This window comes from Taeniopygia guttata, chromosome 12 (assembly GCF_048771995.1).
Source record: "Taeniopygia guttata chromosome 12, bTaeGut7.mat, whole genome shotgun sequence".
In the NCBI taxonomy this organism is placed as follows: Eukaryota; Metazoa; Chordata; class Aves; order Passeriformes; family Estrildidae; genus Taeniopygia; species Taeniopygia guttata.
In genome coordinates this window covers 19,494,496-19,516,255 of record NC_133037.1, presented here as the reverse complement: position 1 = coordinate 19,516,255, position 21,760 = coordinate 19,494,496, and the positions used below count along the sequence as shown (strand labels likewise).

The window sequence follows — 21,760 nt, the reverse complement described above, 5'->3', positions numbered from 1 at the left end:
GTGGCTGTTTCCCCCAGAATGGAGGAATTTCCTCCTCCCTAAGCTGCACCAAGGGAAATATAGGTTGGATATTAGAAGAAAGTTTTTTACAGAAAGGGTGATAAAGTTCTGGAATGGCCTGCCCGAGGAGGTGGTGGAGTCACCATCCCTGGATGTGTTTAAAAAAAGCCTGGATGTGGCACTTAGTGCCATGGTTTAGCTGAGGTGTTGGGGCTGGGTTGGACTTGATGATCTTGAAGGTCACTTCCAACCTGTGATTCTGTGAGTATGTGATATTCTCTGATCTTCCGTGGAACCTGTGGAACACAGCACCGAGGGACTGAGAGCCCAGGTGCTGAATTCACCTCTTACAATTCTGCTCAGTCCCCTACCTTCTTTTCAGACAACTTCAGCTGCACATATGCAGTGTTTCAGGAGCACTAAGTTAAATCCCAGCTAGTCCATCAGTTAATAAACTACTTTTATTTCCCACACAGAAACATCATGTTGCTCATCCTCTGTTTTGGTCACATAAATCCTTGTCACAGAGAAATACCTCTATTTGCCTTGGCCCTTGCAAAACCAGTTCTTACAGTGCCATAAGGCATCCCCTAACAGGGAACAATTTGTTCCTAATATCAAATCCAAATCTGCTCTTTTTCAGTTTAAAACCATTCCCCCTTGTCCTATCACAATCTACCCAAGTAAAAAATCACTATTCACAGAACTGAAAATAATTTAGGGGTTTGTTCTGGCTATGTAAATTCCATCAAGCACCAAATACACAGTAAAAGAAATATCTCTAAAGAGAAAGGTTCTTATCCTTCTTTTAGCTGGGGTATTTAAACTCAAGCTCCATTAAAATCAGTGGAAACTACCACAGCAGGCTGATACCTATCCAAGAGATAACAACTTCCATTTGTAAAAACAAAGCCCTGTACTGACAACCCACAGTTTCAGAGTGATAGAGAAACCTGCTTATCTTCTCATTAAAAGACAATTCAGAAATAAATTCCTCATTCTGATGAACCAAATTTCTAGCAGAGAGCTAAATAAATCTCTGCAAGCCTCAGACTCTTATATTCTTGATTGCATTTGTAATAAATACCAAGAGCTCGAGGTAATACAATATACAAGATGACTGAATCATTTTTTGGCCATAGTAAAGGAGATAATTTTAAAATGTTATGTAATTCTAACAGACTGACAGCTGAGGTAACCACCTCATGACAATCTATCTAAGGAACTATATGAAACATGGCACTGTCCCAAAACTCCCCTCTATGTCATCATTCATTCAGTGAAAACTCTCATCCATGTGCAACTTTTAATACTAGAAACTGCTTTCAGTATGGAAAGGAAAACTTTACCCAAATATGACCTAAGAAGCTTAAATTACTGCCAGAAATAAGTGGAGAAGTCAATTAAAAGTAAAAGGGCTGTGGTACAGTGTGTCCCAGGTACATCTTGTGGTACAGGTGGCAGGAGGGCAGCTCCATGGCAGTGCTAATTCCATGGGCTTCACCAGAGTAATGAAAGCCCAGACAAGCACAACCAGTTATATATTCATTGCAGTGCACCCTTTATTGAACACCAGGTTCCATTTTGCTCGTGGGTGGGTGAGTTTGACTTCAAAAAAGGAAAAAAAAGCCCCCCAACACTATCCAGGAGTTGGAAAATGAACCTCCACCCAAAACCTCACCTAGGGCAGCACAGAGGGAACACTGGGAGGAGAAAGAAAGGCTCATCTGTTCAAGATTCCTCCTTGCACACATCCCACAGGCCTCTTGGCAGGAAATGTTAGTATTTCTTCAGGATCAACAAATTATTGTAGCCTTAAACAAGAAGCAGAGGGACATACCAACAGTCTATTTACAGCCAGATAATTCTGATGGGATTAGCAGATGGTAACACCTGCACCCTCCTCTCCTTTAGCCCAAATGGCAGAGAGAGTCAGAAAACGCTCTGTTGTACCCCCAGAGCTCACAAACATTTCCCCTGGCACCACAAATGTCACATCAGCCCTGCACACAGCTCTACCCCAGCTCTGGGGGCTCTGAATTCACACATGGAACATTCTGCATGGACCTTATGGCACCTCAGAGCACTGCAGCCCTCCAAGCTCCCACAACATTTTCTTTGAATCCTGTGGTTTTGTTCCTTAGTTCACCACCCACCCATCAGCCTTCTTAAAAATTTGTATTTACCTATAAAATTCAGTAGCAGCAGCTCAGGCCTTGTTACAGAGGTGACAGCTGTGAGGTACAGTCTCCATTTAGACAGTTGCACCCCATGACTTTTAACCCCTTGAAGTTTTAATAAAGCTGTAGAAGGCACACATCACATTTGGGAATGTTTTATACAGGCAACCATTAACTGAAAACCTGAAAGGAAGAAAGATTGGTTCCTCTCACAGATATACACAGACACACACACACTTCTGCAATCTGGGCTTCTCAGCTCCAGAACCAAGACTTGAGACAACCTGAAAATTCGACAGGTGAATTTTAACCAAAAACTTGCTAAAAATTGGAGTTAAATTTAAAAGAACAGCCAGGAGCACCAGTCATTTTTAGGCTGGAAGGAGGATGAAATGCTCTGCAGGCAAACACTCCCAGAGCTCCACAGCAATGGGAGGAGATGCTGATACACAGGAGCTGAGTCAGATGGGGAATAGACAGCTTGAGAGCATCTGCAGAGCAGAATGGATGAGAGCTCTGCTGTGATGAGTCACTAGGGAGATGCAGGAAATGAGGATTACTCAAAACAGGAACCATTATCAGAGCAACATTATGTTTTATAATGGGAAGTTAATGTATTATTCAAGTGATATTTGCTAGATATAATTCCTTGTATCCAAGCGAGTCTAGAACTTTAGCTCCACCCTGGATCTGATTTTCTGCCCAGTTCTGATCTCCCACAGTTGCACAAGCCTCTTGATTGGGCCTTTTCACAGGCTGGGAAGCAGAATGGCATGAATGGGATTTATCATATATAATGGGATGTAGACATGGATGAAGAGGGTTTGGGGGTTTTTAATGGACAGAAGCTCTTTGGGAACAAACATTTATCCCAGTACATCATATAAAAGAGAAATAAGCACTATAAAATCTCCCATAGATTTTAGGAAGGACTGAACCTCAAAGAATATCCAGCTACAACCTTATCCAGAAATGTAAACAGTTTAAGGCGGTGGTTGTTGTCCACAGCCTGCAAGTAATTAAGCACTAATTCTCTGCCATCTACAGAGCGAAGACTTGGAGAGGAAACATGGCACATTGCTACATGTGCACTATTCAGTCAGAATCCTGCATTTCCACCCTCCTCACCAAGCCCTGCAGACCTGCCCTCCCCATCCCAAATCCAGAGATGATACCAGAGAGCCCCAAGGGCAGAGGAACAGATTGTTATCACAAAATGAGGCATTTCCAGAGTCAGCTGCAACTGCCCCAAAACATCCATCCAATGGGAGGGTTGGGAGAAACAGTCTCAATTCCCTCAACTTTGGGGCTCTCCTCTGTGATAACTAAATCTTTGAAAAGGCCTTCATTTCACCAAAACATTTTCCACATTATTTGCAGAGTTTTTTTCACTGAAAGAAGATGAAAGGCTTAGTTGCCTTATCTGTAATTAGACACGCATTTGCTAACACATTCCTGGGACAACTAAACCAAATTTACCTTAATAGGGTGCTTTTATCCAGCTGAACTACTTTAAATTTGCTGTCGCTTTGTTGCACAGTAACATCTCACAAACAAAAGCCAAACCCAGTGCCACGAAAATAGCATTCCCTGGCGTTCCCCCCTCCCTCAGCTCTACAGACCTCCCGGGGCAAAAAAAGGAGGAAAGCGTTTGAAGCATTAAGGATTTTTCCCTTTCCAGTCTCCAGGTCCAAGCAAAGCCTTGCTGGAGCTGCCTGGTGACATCAAACATATCCAGACATCCCCATCCTGGGTTGAATCCCTGCAGCACCACAGTTTTGTGGGGCTCATCTAGCCCACTCCAAGGCTGACTTTGGAGGACACACTCCAAGCTTGGGCCAGACCGCTATTTTCAATTTAGAAAAGTATCTATGGCAACTGTGCTTGGGGCTATTTTAAACCATTCCCATTTAGCCACCTCCAGACTGAATGTTAAATAGACACAAGAGCCCAGCCCACCCCATCAGGCGCTCCTCTAACAGCTTAGGGCATGTGACAGAGCAGGACGCTCCTGTCTGCTCCTCTCCCTTCTGCAGAACATTCCAGCAAGGCTTCCTTTCCCCTCTCTAGTGATTTCTGTGGGTCTCAGCAAAAGAACTGCCTTGGTTTGGCTCTCATCCCCTCAAGCTGTTGGCTCCTCTTTGGTTCTTCCTTGTTGCAGTGACCTCGGGTGCTGCAGGTGAACCCAAGAACTTATGGGAAGGGTGTTCCTAGACTCTCCTGGGAGAGGTGTTCCCAAACCCTGCTGGGAGAGGTGTTCCCAGGCTCTGGTGTTCCCAAACCCTGCTGGGAGAGGTGTTCCCAGGCTCTGGTGTTCCCAGACCCTGCTGGGAGAGGTGTTCCCAGGCCCTGCTGGGAGAGGTGTTCCCAGACCTTGCTGGGAGAGGTGTTCCCAGGCCCTGGTGTTCCCAGGCCCTGCTGGGAGAGGTGTTCCCAGGCCCTGGTGTTCCCAGACCCTGCTGGGAGAGGTGTTCCCAGGCTCTGGTGTTCCCAGGCCCTGCTGGGAGAGGTGTTCCCAGGCTCTGGTGTTCCCAGGCCCTGCTGGGAGAGGTGTTCCCAGGCTCCCAGCCATCCCACCACAGCCCTGCCACCACCTCACCCTGCCTGAGGGCTTTGGTGGCTGGGGAAGGACTGCAACAGCAGTGGAGCAGAAACATGAACCACAGAATCCCAGAATGGGTTGGAAGGTGTCTCTGAAAGCCCATCCAGTGCCACCCCTGCCCTGGGCAGGGACACCTTCCACTATCCCAGGCTGCTCCAAGCCCTGTCCAGCTTGGCCTTGGGCACTTCCAGGGATCCAGGGACAGCCACAGCTGTGCCAGGGCCTCCCCACCCTCACAGGGAAGAATTCCTTCCAAACATCTCATCCAAACAGTAAAGTCTTAATTAATAGGTTTTAATTTGCTCTCTCCTTACAGGGTCGGTGTCTTTTGTTTGGTTTTAAACCTTTAAGATTTAGTTTTTCTCTCTGAGGAAAACTGTGAGTCTCCTATTTTTCTAAAAAACATGTTCTAAATGAATGTTGATGGCTTAGGGTAGCCACAGGACTCCAGGGAATGGAACCTTACAAATAACCTCATATATCGGATTATTTGAAACATGATGTAGAGTTCGGCACTCCTTTAATTTTGTAGGTGATGTCCAAGGCATACATTTCCATGCTGGGAAGAGTTTATTCATCTTCTTTACAAGCACAACACCTGACAAACAACTTTAACCTCATACTAGATTAACGCTCTTCCTTGTTCTGAATGTGACTTGCTACAAAAGGCAGAAATTTGTCAAATTAATCCATTTACATATCTGGCAGTTATGGAAGAAAAATGCAGCTAAACAGGAAGCCAGGTGCAGTCTGTTTACACATCCTTGTTATCAAGCTACAGTCACAAATGCTCTTGCTGTGCTGTGTTTGCTTTGCAAACCAGGCCCTACTTTTCATCACTTTGAGGATCTTCTGAGCCCTGGGGCTCAGCTCAGCTCCCCAAGCAAAGGTTCCCTGTTTCACCTCCCCTGGCTTGACATCCAGTGACCAAACCCCTGGGGCTCTGCAGCACCACACTTTTAAGGGGCGTGCCAAAATTTCCATCTGTCTATATGCTAAGTGTTTACGTTGAGCCAGCTAGCATTCCCACAGCACCACACACATCTGTGGAGCAATTCTGCCACTTCTAAACTCCTGCTTACAAAGGTTTCATTTTCAATTACATAAATTGTGGCAACCGCCATCACTGCTGCAGAACTGAACTCTCCCCTGCTTGACAGACTAATTCAGGAACATGTTAGGAGCTATTTTAGCATCTGATGAAGGTGGATTTTTAGTCCACACAAGTAGTTAAAAGCTGCTCAGCAGTTTGACAGTTAACAACCAAGTCTTACTACCAGGGAATAAGAAAAGAGGGTAAACCAGATAAAGGCATTTTCCAGCCTCAGCAGGCAGATCCCCAGGACACAGCTGGAAGTTCCTCTGCACCTTTTTTAAGGCATTTGATACCAAGCAGTCACACACACACACACTCCCAGCAGTGTTGGCTGCATTGACACACTCATCCTGCACACTGTGGGTAATGTCTGTACTAAACACCAGCTTTAACTCCTGTTCTAGGGCCCAGCCTGCACATCCACACAAAAGGAACAGCTTTGTTCTGACTTTCCCCCCAGCTGCACACACAGCCAGGCCTCTGGGCTGGGCTGAGGGAGTCCACATGGAGCCACCTTCTCTTAATTACACCAAGATACTGAATTAATAAAGGTTAAACTTTACCTTTTCTGGAGGCCCCATGAGAGGCAGGGCCAAACAAACCTGCACTGTACACTAGAACTGATGGAGCAGAGGAGAGGGGACAGGTTATGAGAGCAGATAATTTGCTTTTCTTCCTTGGGAAAATGCACAAATAAGGCAACACATAGCCTGTACTGAAAGTGCCATGGGCTCCTACACCAAAAACATCCTCAACAGCCATTGCCAGCCTGGCTTCTCCTTCCACTGCACCAACACTTGTTCCCTCTCAAAGCTCCCTCCCATGAGCTTTGGCAACTTTCAGGTTCTGAATCTGGAGCGGATTCAAGCAGCAAAAGGAAAATCTCAGCAAGGTGGCAGCAAACAGCCAGCCAAAACAAATGAGAAGGGGTTAGGAAACCTCCCTGGTTCATCTTAGGGAACAGAATCAATCACCACGTCAGCAGCGGTGTGGTCCCCTGGCCCTCCAGGAAATGGACTCTTTCCTGAACCTTGCAAGAGAGTGAGAGAGAGAGAGAGAGAGAGAAAGCGTGGACTTGATGATCTCTGAGGTCTTGGTTTCTATCCTTATTGATTCTGTGATTCTAGTATATATATACACATATGTTTCTTGCCATTAAAATATGAAATAGGAAAATGCTATGAAGATTTCTTCACTAATAATGTAGTGAAGATACTTCACTACACCAAACTAAGCCAAGATTTGCTCCAAGACAAGCAGGATTCTGACCTAGTATGAATGCAGCCCACAAGGACAATTCTCAGGCTATATACTTAGAAAACGGTGCAATTCCTCTGGGTCTAAAACGGACCGTATGGCACAAAACAGAGACCAGCTATTTATGTTCAAGGGCACACTTTCTGTGGGAGTCTGAAGCTGTTGTGCCACATTTGAAACAGAGAATCTCAGTTCTGTGACCCTGGCAAGGGTGGGGGAAGCACATTAATCAATCAACACCAGCTCTTCTTTCCCAGAGGAATGTGTTTGGCGATGCTGGATGAGCAGGCATCCATTGCTGCCTGTCATGGGAAGAGGAGCTCATTTGTGACCCTCACCACTGTGCGGTGCCAGGAGCCCTGTGCTATCAACCGCATGGCCATAAATGTCCATTACGCAGATGTTCAGTTTGAGGAATTTACAAACAAAAGAGACAAATGGCTAAAATAATGTATTTACACAGTGACCGTATGGTTTATGAGGTATTCGTTTACTGCAGATTAACTGCAAATTCTGGGAGAAGAATTTGAGTCTGACCAAAAAATATAACAAACAACTAAGTGCTTTGTCACTGCAAAGGAAGCCTTGTGAAGTGTGAGCAACTGCTGTATGCCCATGTGAGATGTAAGGAGTTCTTTCTTAAAGACCACATTTAATTTTTAAAATTTCTGATGCTTAATAGTTGCCCTTCACCATTTTAAAGTAATGTCAGAGGAGCAATGCAGCTAAAATGAGTGTATACCTCACTGAAACTAATGGGGTTAACATAGCATTGACAAGACAGGGTCTGACCTTCAGGGTCTCCTTTCAAGGAACATTATTGACTACACTCAAAAGCTGACTAACAAGCAAGCACTCTCTCTGAAACAGCAGGGTCAGATTTCAAAGCTGTGTAAATCTGTTCACCACACCAAGAGGAGACTTCAGTATTACCTAATAAAGGTCAGATCCCATGGTTGAAGTGGTGCAGACAAACAGCAGTGCTGATGATGCACTGGCTCTCTGCATGGTCCAGAGTGAGAATGGGGACTTGGGACTGAAGGCTAAAGGAGGTTCAGCCCCAGCCCTGCAGTGCTGAACTCCCTACAGGAGCCTACCAGTGCTCATCCTGAACTCCTCTCTCCACCACATGCCACAACTTCTCCACATACCAAATTATTCACACTGGAAGGCAAATGTAACTGGCTGACTCCAAACGCTTCTGTTCATTTTAATTGGCTGGTTACATTCCTTCAGAATAAGAAAACCAGCAGTGTAATTCTTTTTTCATCTCAGTTGGTTAGCTTCACATGGTACCAGGGCAGTGAGAGTCTCTGCCTGTCCCACAACTTGTTCTTGGCCACACCACAGCACAAACCTGCTCCTCATGTCCCTGGAGGCCGAGGGTGAAGGAGAAAGAGCACAGACACCACCATGAAAACTTTTCCAGGGCCATTGGCTGAGCAAGCCAAATGTCTGTACTTCAAGAACACATGCAAAGCATATTCATCCCTTTAAAGTATCGTCCAAAACTTCTGACACCACAGCACAAGATTCTGTAAAGTCTCTGTATTTATCTTCCACCAGCAAAACCACCATAGTCAATCCAAACTGACTGAAATTTAACATTTATGGAACCTTCTAATGTAAAGCCAGCCATCACTGATGGTCACTATGCTTTTCTTTTGATTTCAATGCCATGAGTTCAGACAACACTTATTAACTTTGATCCAGAACCAGGAAAAGAACAAATTTTATCATTATTACATGAGACATTACTTAAGTTTATGTTATCTTCAATAAAAACAGTTCCTCAGAGCGAATCTCTTATGAAATCATTCAGCTAGAACCATTTAGGTTTGAATCTGGAAATGAAAACTACTAGTAATTCCATGTAAGGCAATTCTAACACCAGGAAAATTAATGAACATTGCAGAGGAAGGATTCTTGGATAAGTGGGAGAACTGTATTAATCTTCAGCTGCTTATAGGCCATAAACAAGATGTTTTATAGACATAGCTGCAGACTTACAGTCGGGTGTAAGGAAGCTTTAAAGCCATCAGCTGGCAGCTTGGTAGCCAACCCCTGACAGCACTTGGCAGTCATGTGGGATGGGTGTACAGCTCTCTGTGCCACCAGGCACACAGTGCATTGCCTTCACACTCTCATCCAGGAGTCTTTTCATAATCATTATTAAAATGAGAAGAAAGAAAAAAAAAGACTCCTTAAACACCATTAAACTCGCTCAGAGCTTCTTGTTCTGCTTGTTCAACACAGAAGAACTCTGAAACCTTATGGGAAGGACTGTAAGAAACCACCACGATATAAGCTCCAATTTCATTACAAAGGTATGTTTCCACATATTTTCATTTCATAGTCCTGAAGTTCCCTTTTGGAATAACAGACCAGAAAACTTTGGACACGAGTACCCTCCAGACAAGGCTCTGCTTTCCCAGCTCGGCCGGCCGGGGTGCAGGGTGTGCTTTGCTGTTCAGTGTTTGCTTTCCAGGCAATTCTCCTCCCTACCAAGGCAACATTTGTGTGCCTGGAATATCTTTTCCCTGTGCCATTGGCATGCAGCAGGTTTGCTGTCAAGTATAGCAAACACTATGCTACAAGCCCCTGACAAAATATGACTTAGGGTTCCTAAGTCCCTGCAGGATATCTACCCCAGAACATGAATACAATAAGCACTTTAGAAGATGTGTAACTAACTCCCTAATATTAATCAATTTAACTTGTGCTCAGAAAATTATTCTAGCAAGTAGCACATACAATGTCTTTGAAGATCAGACTAAAATTAACATAAAATAGTGAGAGGTTAGAAGAGAAGGAAACTGAGGTACAGCCAGATGTTTGTGTTGCAAGAACTCGTCCATCTCAATTCTTTTTCCCTGCCTAGAAGCCAGCTCCAGTCAAACCCCAGCTCTCCTGCTCCAAAGACAGCTGATGCTGCTGCTCACAGAGAATGTAGGGAGGAGGTGAGTGCTATTACAGATCAGTGCCAGACTGGAGCCCTCACACGGTGCTAGGGGGATTATCGCCCAAAAAGCACCTCAGTGCCACTCTGACACCAGAATATATTGCATCAAATTGGCTGGAAATTTTCTGGACCATATAAGACATCCATGGAAAATTCCCTTTCTCACATCCCATACTCTCTTCCTTTCCAACAGCGCTCACTGATGATCCTGTACTGAGCACACACTTGCTTTTGCAGTTGATTTGGATTTTGGTAACCTGTTGACTTCCCTTACACCACTGGAAGCATGTCTGCCTGCATTTCTTTCCTGCAGCTCTCCCAGAAGAGTTCCTGTACTGGTCCCCAGTGTCTGGTGGCCAACACCAGGCTGCAGGGTCCCCACACCAAGTCCCCATGCTAGGCAACAGCCCCCCCACAGCTTCTAAAAATACCATTTCTACAGAGTGACCTCATAAAAAATAAAGCTCATCCTAAGCAGTCACCATCCTTACCCCTGAGCCATCCTCATGTGCCCAGCTCAGGTAACCTTGGTGGAAGAGTGTTCAGGACTAGCACACCTATTCCTTGGGCAGTACAGGTCACTGCAGCTGCAAGCAGTCGCTTGCCCCTGTGCATGGCAGCAGTAAGGCCATGAGATCTCATCTGATGATTTTCATTCTTTTTAAGATGTATAGTTTGCATACAGGAACAGCTCATAAGGCCATTTACTTTTATAACACCTTTTAAAAGTTACTGATGCAAATCTTCCCCTTTCAGGCAACTCCTTGTACTGTTAAAAGCTTTTAAACCCAGAGCTGTTGAAGCCATAAATGTTTATTTTAGTACTTGGTAATTCAAAACTATGGTCAAACAACTCTGAGCCCATATGAACACAATTGGCCTCCCCGTGGTTCACAACAGCACCACAAAAGCAAGCAGCACTCAGACACCAAGGGAAGGAATTACTGCTCGGGGATTTGTATGAATAGCACTATTTCTGATGTAGGAAGGGTTGGAGAAACTGCAGCTGGAAGTGCAGCACCAGGCTGGAGACAGCAGGCAGGGCTGGGGAGGGCAGGCAGCACTGGAGAGGGCAGGCAGGGCAGCCCCAGCATGAGCCTTCTGCCCACCCTAGCTACCCAGCCTCCCTTCCCACCCCACTGCACCCACCTGAGCTATTGCCACTATCTCACAGCCAGCCCATCACCATCAGCCACCCCATCACCACCTGAGCATCCCAGGATGGAGGGAAAGCAGCAATTCCAGCAGGCAGTGACCACCTGCAGACACGGTGACTCTGGAATGCTGCTGCTTACAAACCTGCAGGGTGCTTGGCGTGCCCCAGACACCCACACGTAGTGCTGGACAAGGCAGGTGGCTCCTAGAGGGCTCTGCAGCTCCCTGGCCCCTGGCAAAGGCAGGGAAGGGGGAAATGTGCAGAGGAGGCTTGCTGGCCCTAAATACAGCACAAATAAAATACTTCTTTCTCCTACCCCTCTCCCAGCATTTGGCTGAGCATAAACACCCCCAATGCTTTGGGATGGCAATTTAGGACTCTCTGGTGGGTTTGGAAAAGAATTGGTCATCTCAAGTAGAGCACAGACAGACTGGGAACAGTCAAAAAAACATGAAGCCTGCTCACACATAAGGGGATCTTTATAAAATTCCAATTACTTGCTGGCATGTTACCTAAGAATCCCTGAGAGGTAAGAGATATTGCTCGCTGTGAGGCCCAGGGTAATGAAATTACAAATCCTTTCATGAGTAAGCATATGCTAGAAAGCTACATTTATTTGGCCTACATATTTGAAACTGTTCAAAAGGTTATTGTCTCACAAAATCTGGATCAGGAATTACTACATATACTTTCCTTTCTCTAACAAGGAGCTATATTCAGAGTCAGTTTTAATTCCTCGGTGATCGATTAGAATAACAGATACATTATTGCAAAGAAGTCTCATTTAAATTCTATTTTCTGAAGGAATATCAATCATGCACCAAAAAAATATACTCTTGGATACTTACTATAAATAACCAGCAAATGGAGTCACCTCGAGAAACCTGGAGAGACCAACAGCCTTGTCTGTTCAAGTGTGTAATTAATTTATACAAAAAACTCCCATCTTATTTTCATACTTTGTCTGCAGCATGTTTGAATTTCAAAACTGAGATTCAATGTTCTTGTTGCAAACCAAGGATGGAGCTGACTTTGCAAATATAATGATTTTACCTCTACAGAACAGATACATAAGATGGGTTTTCAAAGGCATTTTGATGCCATCCTAGGTTGGATGCCCAACTCCAGTTGTATTACAGCAACAATTTGAGATTTGAACTATATTAGTAACTAAACCCCTTGAAGGCAAGAATAACTGAAAGCCCCACTGTGTTCAGTGTCCCTGTGGAAAGCCTGTCCCACGCAGGCACTGCCGTGGGTTTGTGCTGCAGGGAGGATGGGTTCCCACTGCGGGCCCCAGCCAGGTGTGAATGCTCCATCCTGTTCCACTTCCAGCCACTCCTCTGCACATTCCCTTGGTGCCAGCACTGAGCACAATGGATTTCCTTATACAGAACACTACCAGCCAGCTGTGTGAGTAATTCCCTGTGCTGCAGCACCAACAGCCCGGGGTATAATGCACTGTCAGCAGAGGGAGATCTGACTGCACCTCACCAGCACACAGAGCTGTGTGTGGGACAAGAACTGTGCTCTTCAGATAGTATTTAATGGTGGCAGGACTGGCAGGAGCTGCAGGAACACACGTTTGTCCCACCTTGTAGACTGTACCTGCCTGTTGTGGTTCCCAGTGATTCACAATGCAGGCAGCAGCTGTTCCCTTAGTTTTATGAGTAACATAGGAAGATGGAAAGCCACCTTCTTACACATCTCTGGTTATGACATTGGCAGGTACTGGAGTTTGAAAAGAAAAGAACTCACAATCTGAGCATTTCTTAAATTATTTAGGCTCTTAAAAGTTGGCAGACACCTGACTATGACAGGCTACACAGCTTTTAGCAAAGCATGGCACCCAATGTTGTCATTCTGCATACCAGGCCTGTGCCGGCATCACAGCACAGATACTTGCAGCTGTAAAAAGGATCGTCTAAACTGTATTTTCTAACTAAAGACCACTATTCAATAGACAGCTATGGCTTAAAATACTCTTTAAGATAAGGAGCAAAACAGCCCCATAAAAGCCTGACACAAAATTATTGTAGCCAGGAGCTCATGACCTGTGACTAATATCTCTGTTTTAGAAGGAAGATGCAAATGAGGAATTGAAAAAGGACAGTGGTGAGGAGGGTTTGGGCTCTACTGGGGAATTCCTGCAAAGAATAACATTCCCAATGCAGAGCCTGCAGCTCTGAGAGGCGCCCTGAAGCCCAAACAGTTGGAAAAGCAACAGCAGGATCTGACCCAGAGCAGCTCCCAAAAGACAGCCACGTGAGCAGGAGCCATGCAGCAACATGTCCAGAGCCATCACCCAGACACAAACCCCAAAGCACCAGCACTCGCCCCGAAAGCACGCCCCTGGCTAGGACAGGTCTGGACACCGGGAATTTGGCTGCTGCCTGTGTGCCTGCTCCCATCCCTCACAGGGGACTGTTCCCATCCCTCACAGGGGACTGCTCCCATCCCTCACAGGGGACTGCTCCCATCCCTCACAGGGGACTGCTCCCATCCCTCACAGGGGACTGCTCCCAATCCTCACACGGGACTGTTCCCATCCCTCATATGGGACTGTTCCCAATCCACATATGGGACTGTTCCCATCCCTCATATGGGACTGTTCCCAATCCACATATGGGACTGTTCCCATCCCTCATATGGGACTGTTCCCAATACACACATGGGACTGTTCCCATCCCTCACAGGGGACTGTTCCAAATCCTCACATGGGACTGCTCCCAATCCTCACAGGGGACTGTTCCCATCCCTCACATGGGACTGCTCCCATCCCTCACACGGGACTGTTCCCATCCCTCACACGGGACTGTTCCCATCCCTCACACGGGACTGTTCCCATCCCTCACATGGGACTGTTCCCATCTCTCACACGGGACTGTTCCCATCCCTCATATGGGACTGTTCCCAATCCTCACATGGGACTGTTCCCATCCCTCATATGGGACTGCTCCCATCCCTCACAGGGGACTGTTCCCATCCCTCATATGGGACTGCTCCCATCCCTCACATGGGACTGTTCCCATCTCTCACACGGGACTGTTCCCATCCCTCACACGGGACTGTTCCCATCCCTCATATGGGACTGTTCTCAATCCTCACACGGGACTGCTCCCATCCCTCACAGGGGACTGTTCCCATCCCTCACACGGGACTGTTCCCAATCCTCACATGGGACTGCTCCCATCCCTCACAGGGGACTGTTCCCATCCCTCACACGGGACTGTTCCCATCCCTCACACGGGACTGTTCCCATCCCTCACACGGGACTGTTCCCATCCCTCACATGGGACTGTTCCCATCCCTCCCACGGGACTGTTCCCATCCCTCACACGGGACTGTTCCCATCCCTCACATGGGACTGTTCCCATCCCTCACACGGGACTGTTCCCAATCCTCACATGGGACTGTTCCCAATCCTCACATGGGACTGTTCCCATCCCTCACACGGGACTGCTCCAAGCACTGGGTACAGACCCAACGCTGCAGCCACTGAAAGCAGCAGCTGAGGAAGCAGAGAGCCAGACTGGATACTCTGGCTACTCTTTATTGCAGAGTCTGTGAGGAGTTACTCTGAATGCACTCCTCTGTGTCATTTGGGCAGGTTTGGACTTTCCTTGCATCCTCTGCTCACAAATCCATGCCTGAGGTGACAAGGGAAGGGCGCAGGGAAGGCTGTGCGCCAGCAGCCGTGAGGGAATCAGCTCCCCACATATCATACGTGGGATGTTTTCATTAATAGAAATGGTTGAATTATTTGAATTATTTCCTTTTTTCCTTCTAAACTAGCATCTGGCTACCTAATAAAGTAACAAAGGCCACTTTTGGCAGGACAGATAGACATTTTTTAATTTTATAGTATTTCAGTCTTCCTCTTTCTGCAACTATCTCAGACTGTCTTATTCCCATTTGTGCTAACTCACAACTCCAGCTACCAAAGGAACCACTAACACTGTCACCCAGGGCTGTAATTCATGTTGATTTACACTTACTTTCCCAGAGGCTTTTTCTCCTCACACAACAGTCTCCTGAGATTTATTTTTTATTCCTCAGATATCCTGTTTTGAGGGCTCAAAGCCAATTTCTTCCTGTTACAGAAAGGACTGGGATAAAGTAGAGAATACATAAGCATGGAGTAATTCAAGTAAAAATGAGACAACACTTCACCTGATAGCAAAAAATCCCAACTAACTGCAAACAGAGTTTATTTCTGAAGGACCATGCAAGCATTCTCCCACCTCCAGTGCTTTTTATGGTGGCAGTAAGAGGGACAAAGGGTGGTGTGCTCAGGGAATGCTTCCAAACCCTCACTGCAGGTCTGCTTTCACAGAGTTATACAATATCCAGGCTGGAAGAGACCAAAAGGACCATCAAGTCCAGCTCCTGGACCTGCACATGGATCTGTCTGCCCTCATTTCAGAAGTTCAAGGTCATCCTTTTCCAGGAGTTTCAGAATCAGCACACATGCAGCAGATGGGTGGCTGGAATCTCAGCTACATGCCCAGAAGTTTCACAGGAACCTTGCAGAAGCTCCTGCCTGGGCAGGTTCACCTGCAATAAATGCCACTCTTCTCAGATCCCAAATTGGGATCCCAGCTTGAGAACAATTATCTTTATCTCTAAAAGCCACCAGGGTAAAAAAAAAATCACCAGTTGTGGAGGAGTTTAAGCGGAAAACCACCTCCACTCTGAAACATGACAGGTCCAGCTAGATCCAAACAGCTGCTGAGCCTGCCAAAACCAGAATGCAAATCATAAACCATTCACAATGAGACTGCTTGCTACCTGAGTTACATTTATCCAAGGAATAGCACTCTACTGCCAGAGCATGGGGAAATGGAAGAAAGTGGGAAAATCATAACAGGATTTGACACTAAGTTCTTGAAATATGTTTTAGTCAGCCCTGCCCTGATCAGGGCATTTTTAGGATGAGGAAATAGGCAATACAGAAATTAAAATTTCCCCCATTTGCTGCTCTTGCAATAAGTGACAGGTAAGATCAATGTTTGGAAAGAGACTTTATAAAAGAGAACAGTCTCCATTAATCTCATCCCTTCCCATGGTGAAAGCATTTAATTTGCACTTTTTCAGCTGCGTAATTACCTCTGCTGTACATTTACAGGTCCTTTAGGAATGGAGTAGCTGATGTGAACATAGGGCAATACTACAGATGAAAAACAATGCTAAAAAGAAGAAAGAAAACCAAATCAAGAAATTAACCTTTCCCGAGCACCAAAGTGTTCCATATTTTTTCCACCAGTAGATTACATATGAACCAGCAAAGCTTTGGAAGATGAAAACTCAGCTACATATAAAATCAAAGTGAGATAAGCAAAATACAAGTAATGAAGCCAAGTTTTTAACTAAAGGTATCAGGACCCAACCACAGCAGAATTCTGGGGCCAGGATACAGCTAAACTGGAGGAACAAATGCAACAGCCACCTAACCTGGGCTGAAAGCCTCTCTGGAACTCCCAAACTTTTCTAAACTCTGGGGAAAAAAACACATGAAACAAAACATAAAAATAAATCTAGAATGGCAATAGAGTCACAGAAATGTACCCCAGAGTTCTCTGCTGAGAGCTGGTCAAACAAAACCCTCTGCAGTGCCAGAGCAGCTGCAGCCTCATTAGGGAGCAGCACAACAGCCCCACAGGCTCTGAAAATCAGGGGATTGATGCAGTTTCCTTCATGCTGATAATTCCTGAAGGGAGAAGTTATTTGGCAATTCTGGTAGATTTTGCCATTTTATAATTGGAAATACATGCACAAAATTTATGTTTTCGTTCTGTATCTGTAGGCAAGATTAATTTTTCTTTCAAGTCTGACTAATATTTTCACTCCCCCTCTACCACTGGCTCAGGAGTCACTGAAGACACAAGATGTATGTGTTTTATTACTTGGAACATATGGAGATACTCCCATGAATCACAACCATGTCAATTAAAACAGCAGAATGAGTGGAAGCACTGCTATCCCTAGGCACGAGTGCTGGTCATGGCATGAGAAAGCTCTCATTTTTGGAGAGGGTGCTGCAGCTCCCTACAGATCTTCCACCAATATCCCTGATGGGAATGGTGGGGCAGATCAGGGGCTGCCTGGCCAGGTCCCACCTGTCAGTGACTGTGGGTGATGGCCTTGGTGTGGTGGCACCAGTGATGGCTCCCAAAACATGCAGCAGCTCTGCCGGGCAGGGAAGCAAGCAGCCTTGGAGCTGCAGAGCCAGCCAGAGAGTTCTGTGCTCCCATGGGACATTTATTTCTCATTTCTACCTCTGCAGTATTTAAAGGAAATTGCAGGTATCTCAGCTAAGGGGAAAATGGCACCCAGTGAGTCCCAAACCTGCTTCTGTCAGCTGAACAATTCATGCCTGACATGCCATCCATCACATCTTGCTCCAGGCACCTCAACCTAATCCAGCCCCCAACCAGACCTGTCTCAACCAAGCAGTCTCCAGGAATCACAGACTGCAAATCACCAAGCAGACTCTAAATTCCAGTACTTAGCTCTGCTGCTGAACACTTTCACCCCAACAGACTTTCTTAAACTCTCCCATTGAAAATGTCAGGGTGCTCCACCCATTTTTCCTTTTTTGAAAGAAAAAAAAAAAGGCAATTTTATTAAAAAAAAATCTTCTTTAAAGCTGCATCAAGAAACAGGTTATTCTGTGTCAGTCCTAATTCAGGCCCATGTATCATACACAGCCTTGGTGCATGGTTCAGATTTTGAGGGAGGCTGAAGCAACTAAAAGAGCAGAAAAGGAAAAAACTGTCATCTCCATCCATGGACCTGGCACGCTTTCTGTTTGAACAGCCACGAGGTGCTGTGTGTGTCGGGACTTAGAGTCTGAGCTCCAAATCTGCTCTCCTCCTCCCATCCGCCTTAAACTTCTCCAGGAGATGGACTGCACTGTTCAAGATTTGAGGGCTACGTACACAGCCCAGGAGAAAAGCCACTGCCCAGGGACTCATCAGTATTCTCTGCAAGCATCCTCCAGCTGAGTCTCGTGAGAACATTTTGTGCCACATCTTGAAAGAGGAGGTACTGCTTTTGAATTGATGAAAAATGAATTGGAAATATGGGCTGTATATGTGCTAATTTACAGCAATAAAGTTTGCATTCATTACAGTAATGAGCATTGCATAAAATGTATAATCAACAGTCCCTGCAGATGTCAAGAGGAATCCAGAGGCAGAGAGGAAATATGTATACTTGCCACAGCTGATCATAAACATCATAAACTTCCAGCCCCAAAAACATAAAGCAAGAGAGGGCCCTTTTTCTCCCTAGTATTCCTCAGCGGTATTTGAGTATATCTCTCGAGTTCTTAAACTAATGAACTTAGACAGGCTTTCAACCATGAGCTAAATATTACAAGTGCTCTAAATATTTTTATTTAGAAAGTGAAAGCACAACTGCTTCACTTCCTTTCCAGAATAGGACAAAAGCTACAAATGTGATTACACTGAGTTGGTAACTGGAGATAACTAATTAAATCCCTTTATGTAGAGGAAGATATTTCTTTAACATCACAACAGAAGGTAAAAGTAATTGAAGAAAAATGACAGAGTTTAATAAATCATCACCTGAAATAAAGTTAAAATACCAGAAAACCCTATCCACTGTCTGTGAAATCAAAGCAAGGTGGGCAAAAGTGAAATGGTACCTATTCTGTGAAACAGAACACAAACCACCTCCTGAAGGGATGGAAGAAGGTTGGTGGTGGTTTGGTTGATTTCAAGGCCATGTGCAACAGTAAGAACAACACAGAAGAGGATGAGCACCAATGTTATCACAAGTAAGAGTTCTCTAGACACCCACACTGGAGTTGTTCTTACCTTCTGGCAGCCTGGGGTTAGCGTGGATGGAGTTGGGGTCTCCGTCCTCCTCAGGATGGTACCGATACAGCGTCTGCGACTGCTTTGGGGAGGACTGGCTGCCGTCTTCGTTCAGAGCAACAGGAGGAGAGGTGGTTGCACTGAACTTCACCTTGGGGAAATCATTCCCCTCAAGGCGTTCACGGGATGATCTCTCTGAGCTCGGCTCTGTAAAGTTCACCTCTTTCAAGCCCGGATACATGCTATTCTCTGGCTCTTCCTTCCTGGCATGTTTTTTCATTTTAGAATGGGGGGCTCTTTCTTGCTCGTTCCTCTCTTTGCTCCCTTTTGGTTTTCTCTCCAACTCCTCCAGGCGCTGGGGTGTCTCGGTGGTGGCCGTGGTGTGCTGTGGAGGAGCCCTGGTGGTGGCTGGTGCCTCCTTGCGTGTCACTTGCTGGAGGGAGGGTGCTGTGGTGCGGGGCAGCCGGCGGCGCTCACCGCGCTCCGTGGTGCCGCGGGCTCCGGCAGGGTCCCGGGGCGCCGGGGTGGTGCCGGGCGCCGCCGTGGCCTCGGTGTGGGGGTCAGCTGGGGCCGGCACCGAGGGAGCCACGCTGGCCGCCAGGTAGTCATAGTCCTCACCCTGCTCCTGGCTGAGGCTCTCGTGCTCCAGGTGGGACGAGTAACTCCTGTACTTCTTTGGAGACTCCACCTGGGTGTTGTCTCCCTCGGAGGCCTCCTGGTCGTAGCTGTAGGGATCATCGTAGTGCCGCTCGGGCTCACCATCCTCAGCGTCCCCCGGGCTGGCCGTGTTCAAGGAGAACGTGTCGCAGTCTGGCAGCTGGTAGCACATCAGCTCCCCGCCGGCGTTGGGGCAGTGGCAAACCTTGCAGGGGGGCATGTGGAAGGTGTGCCCCGCCACGTACTTCTGTCCCTCGTGCAGGCAGCCGATGCGGCCGCACTGGGGACAGCCGTCCGCCGGCACCACCGCGTCGATGCAGTTCGGGGGCAGCTCCGGGCACAGCATGAACTGGCAGCTGATCTTGCCCCCTCCCTTGGGGCACGAGCACTCAGTGCTGCCGAAGTCCACGAAGTAGGACTGTCCCTCGGGGACCTTGCCGTTGACAAAGCCCACGTTGACGCAGTCGTAGTACTGGTAGCCCTCGCAGGTGCAGCCGTGCTGCAGGCACGTGGCGCAGCACTCGCCGGGCTCCAGCACGTCCTCGATGCAGTTCTCCAGGGCCTGGCACTCGGCGCCCGTGCAGTCCCGCTGCGCCTGGCAGCCGCCCGTGCACAGCAGCAGCAGGAGCAGGGCGTTCCAAGGGCTCTGCTGCCAGCGCCGGGCCCTGGCCATCTTCTTCCCGAAGGAACGCGGCTCCGGTCCAACCTCGCACGTTCAGCCTTGGCTGCTCACCTGGAACGCTGGGGGTTCAGCTCTGAATGTGCAGCGGCCTCCTAAGTTACCTTTTCTCATAGATCCTGGAGTAATGAAAGAAAACTCTGTTAAAGACTACACTCAGCACATATCCTGTTAAACATTAGAGGTCTTTAAAAGCTGGGATGAAATCCAACATCTGGAAACCTAAAGACAAAAATTAATCATAATGTCTTCCAAGCATTAGAGGCACTAAGTTTGGAGTTGGATGCTTCCCCCACGCCTGTTTTGAGAAAGAAAGGAAGAAAAAATGGTTGTGACAGTTCTGTTTTGAATCTGTTGACAAAACATATATATTTCAATGAAAGGAAGGTCTTTATCTTTCAATGCCTTTTTGTTAATCTTTCCAGCTAAAAAGATTTTTTGGCAGAGAATAAGTAAATACACAGTTCTTTCTCTGCAGATATGAGCTTAAGATAATTATTCTTTATGTTTTAATTACAAAGACCCAAATCTTAAAGAATTTTTATAGACAAAACTTAGCCTTGGGACGTGAGAATTTGTCTGTACACATGGTAACTCAAAATCTGCATTTTTTTCTGCCTCCTTCCCCCACTGAGCAATCTCTTGCACTTCGGTCTTCAGCATTAACAGTTATTTCTTTGCTCCAGCAGGGCTAAAATAGATCTTCTTTGTGTGTTGTGGTTACTTTGTGGTTACACGTCATACTAACTATCCTGTAATACATATTAAGGGTCGGATCCTCTGCTCACAGAGGCTGGCACAGCTCCACAGCAGGACTGTGGTGCACAGAGACATTGACTCCAACTTCACTGGAGAACATTTACAGTAACTGAGGGGGTGCCACCAGTGGCAACCACTTCTTTTAGTTTTGACAACACCAGCAGTACTTTTTAGTGAATTACTATACTATGAACACACAATATACATCTATACATACATGAACTGCCATAATAACCCTGTTAAAATGCCTTGGAGAAGAGAAAATGGCTTGCTTTTTAATTACTAAGCCCTTTGAGCATCAGAAAGTTCAAGGGTTAATCAGCTGTTGTCCTTTATATTAAAATTCTGCTCACAAAGCTATACAATTAACACGGAAAACCACTTACAACAAAAAAACAATCTGCCTATAGAATTGTATGGAACCAGCAATCTTGATTATTTTCTCAGGACTTCTCTCATCATCAAAAAAACCAACAATCCTCAAACATTTATCTAGGGGGTAAAATACAGCCACATCACCCAGAACAATGAACCACACACGCAACAGGAGTTGTGCCAGAAAATCCAT

The 21,760-nt window shown here is 46.3% G+C and overlaps 1 protein-coding gene across 7 annotated transcripts in view; it reads right to left on the bottom strand.

Annotated features, from left to right (window-relative positions):
* Positions 1–21,760, bottom strand: part of FBLN2 (fibulin 2) — a 110,981-nt gene that overhangs the window by 45,963 nt on the left and 43,258 nt on the right. For all 7 annotated transcript variants that reach the window (XM_072934762.1, XM_072934765.1, XM_072934763.1 and 4 more), the window contains exon 2: positions 19,098–20,552. In XM_072934762.1, the coding sequence (XP_072790863.1) occupies positions 19,098–20,427 (1,330 nt within the window). In that variant the 5' untranslated portion in view covers positions 20,428–20,552. The remainder of the gene's footprint in view (positions 1–19,097; positions 20,553–21,760) is intronic.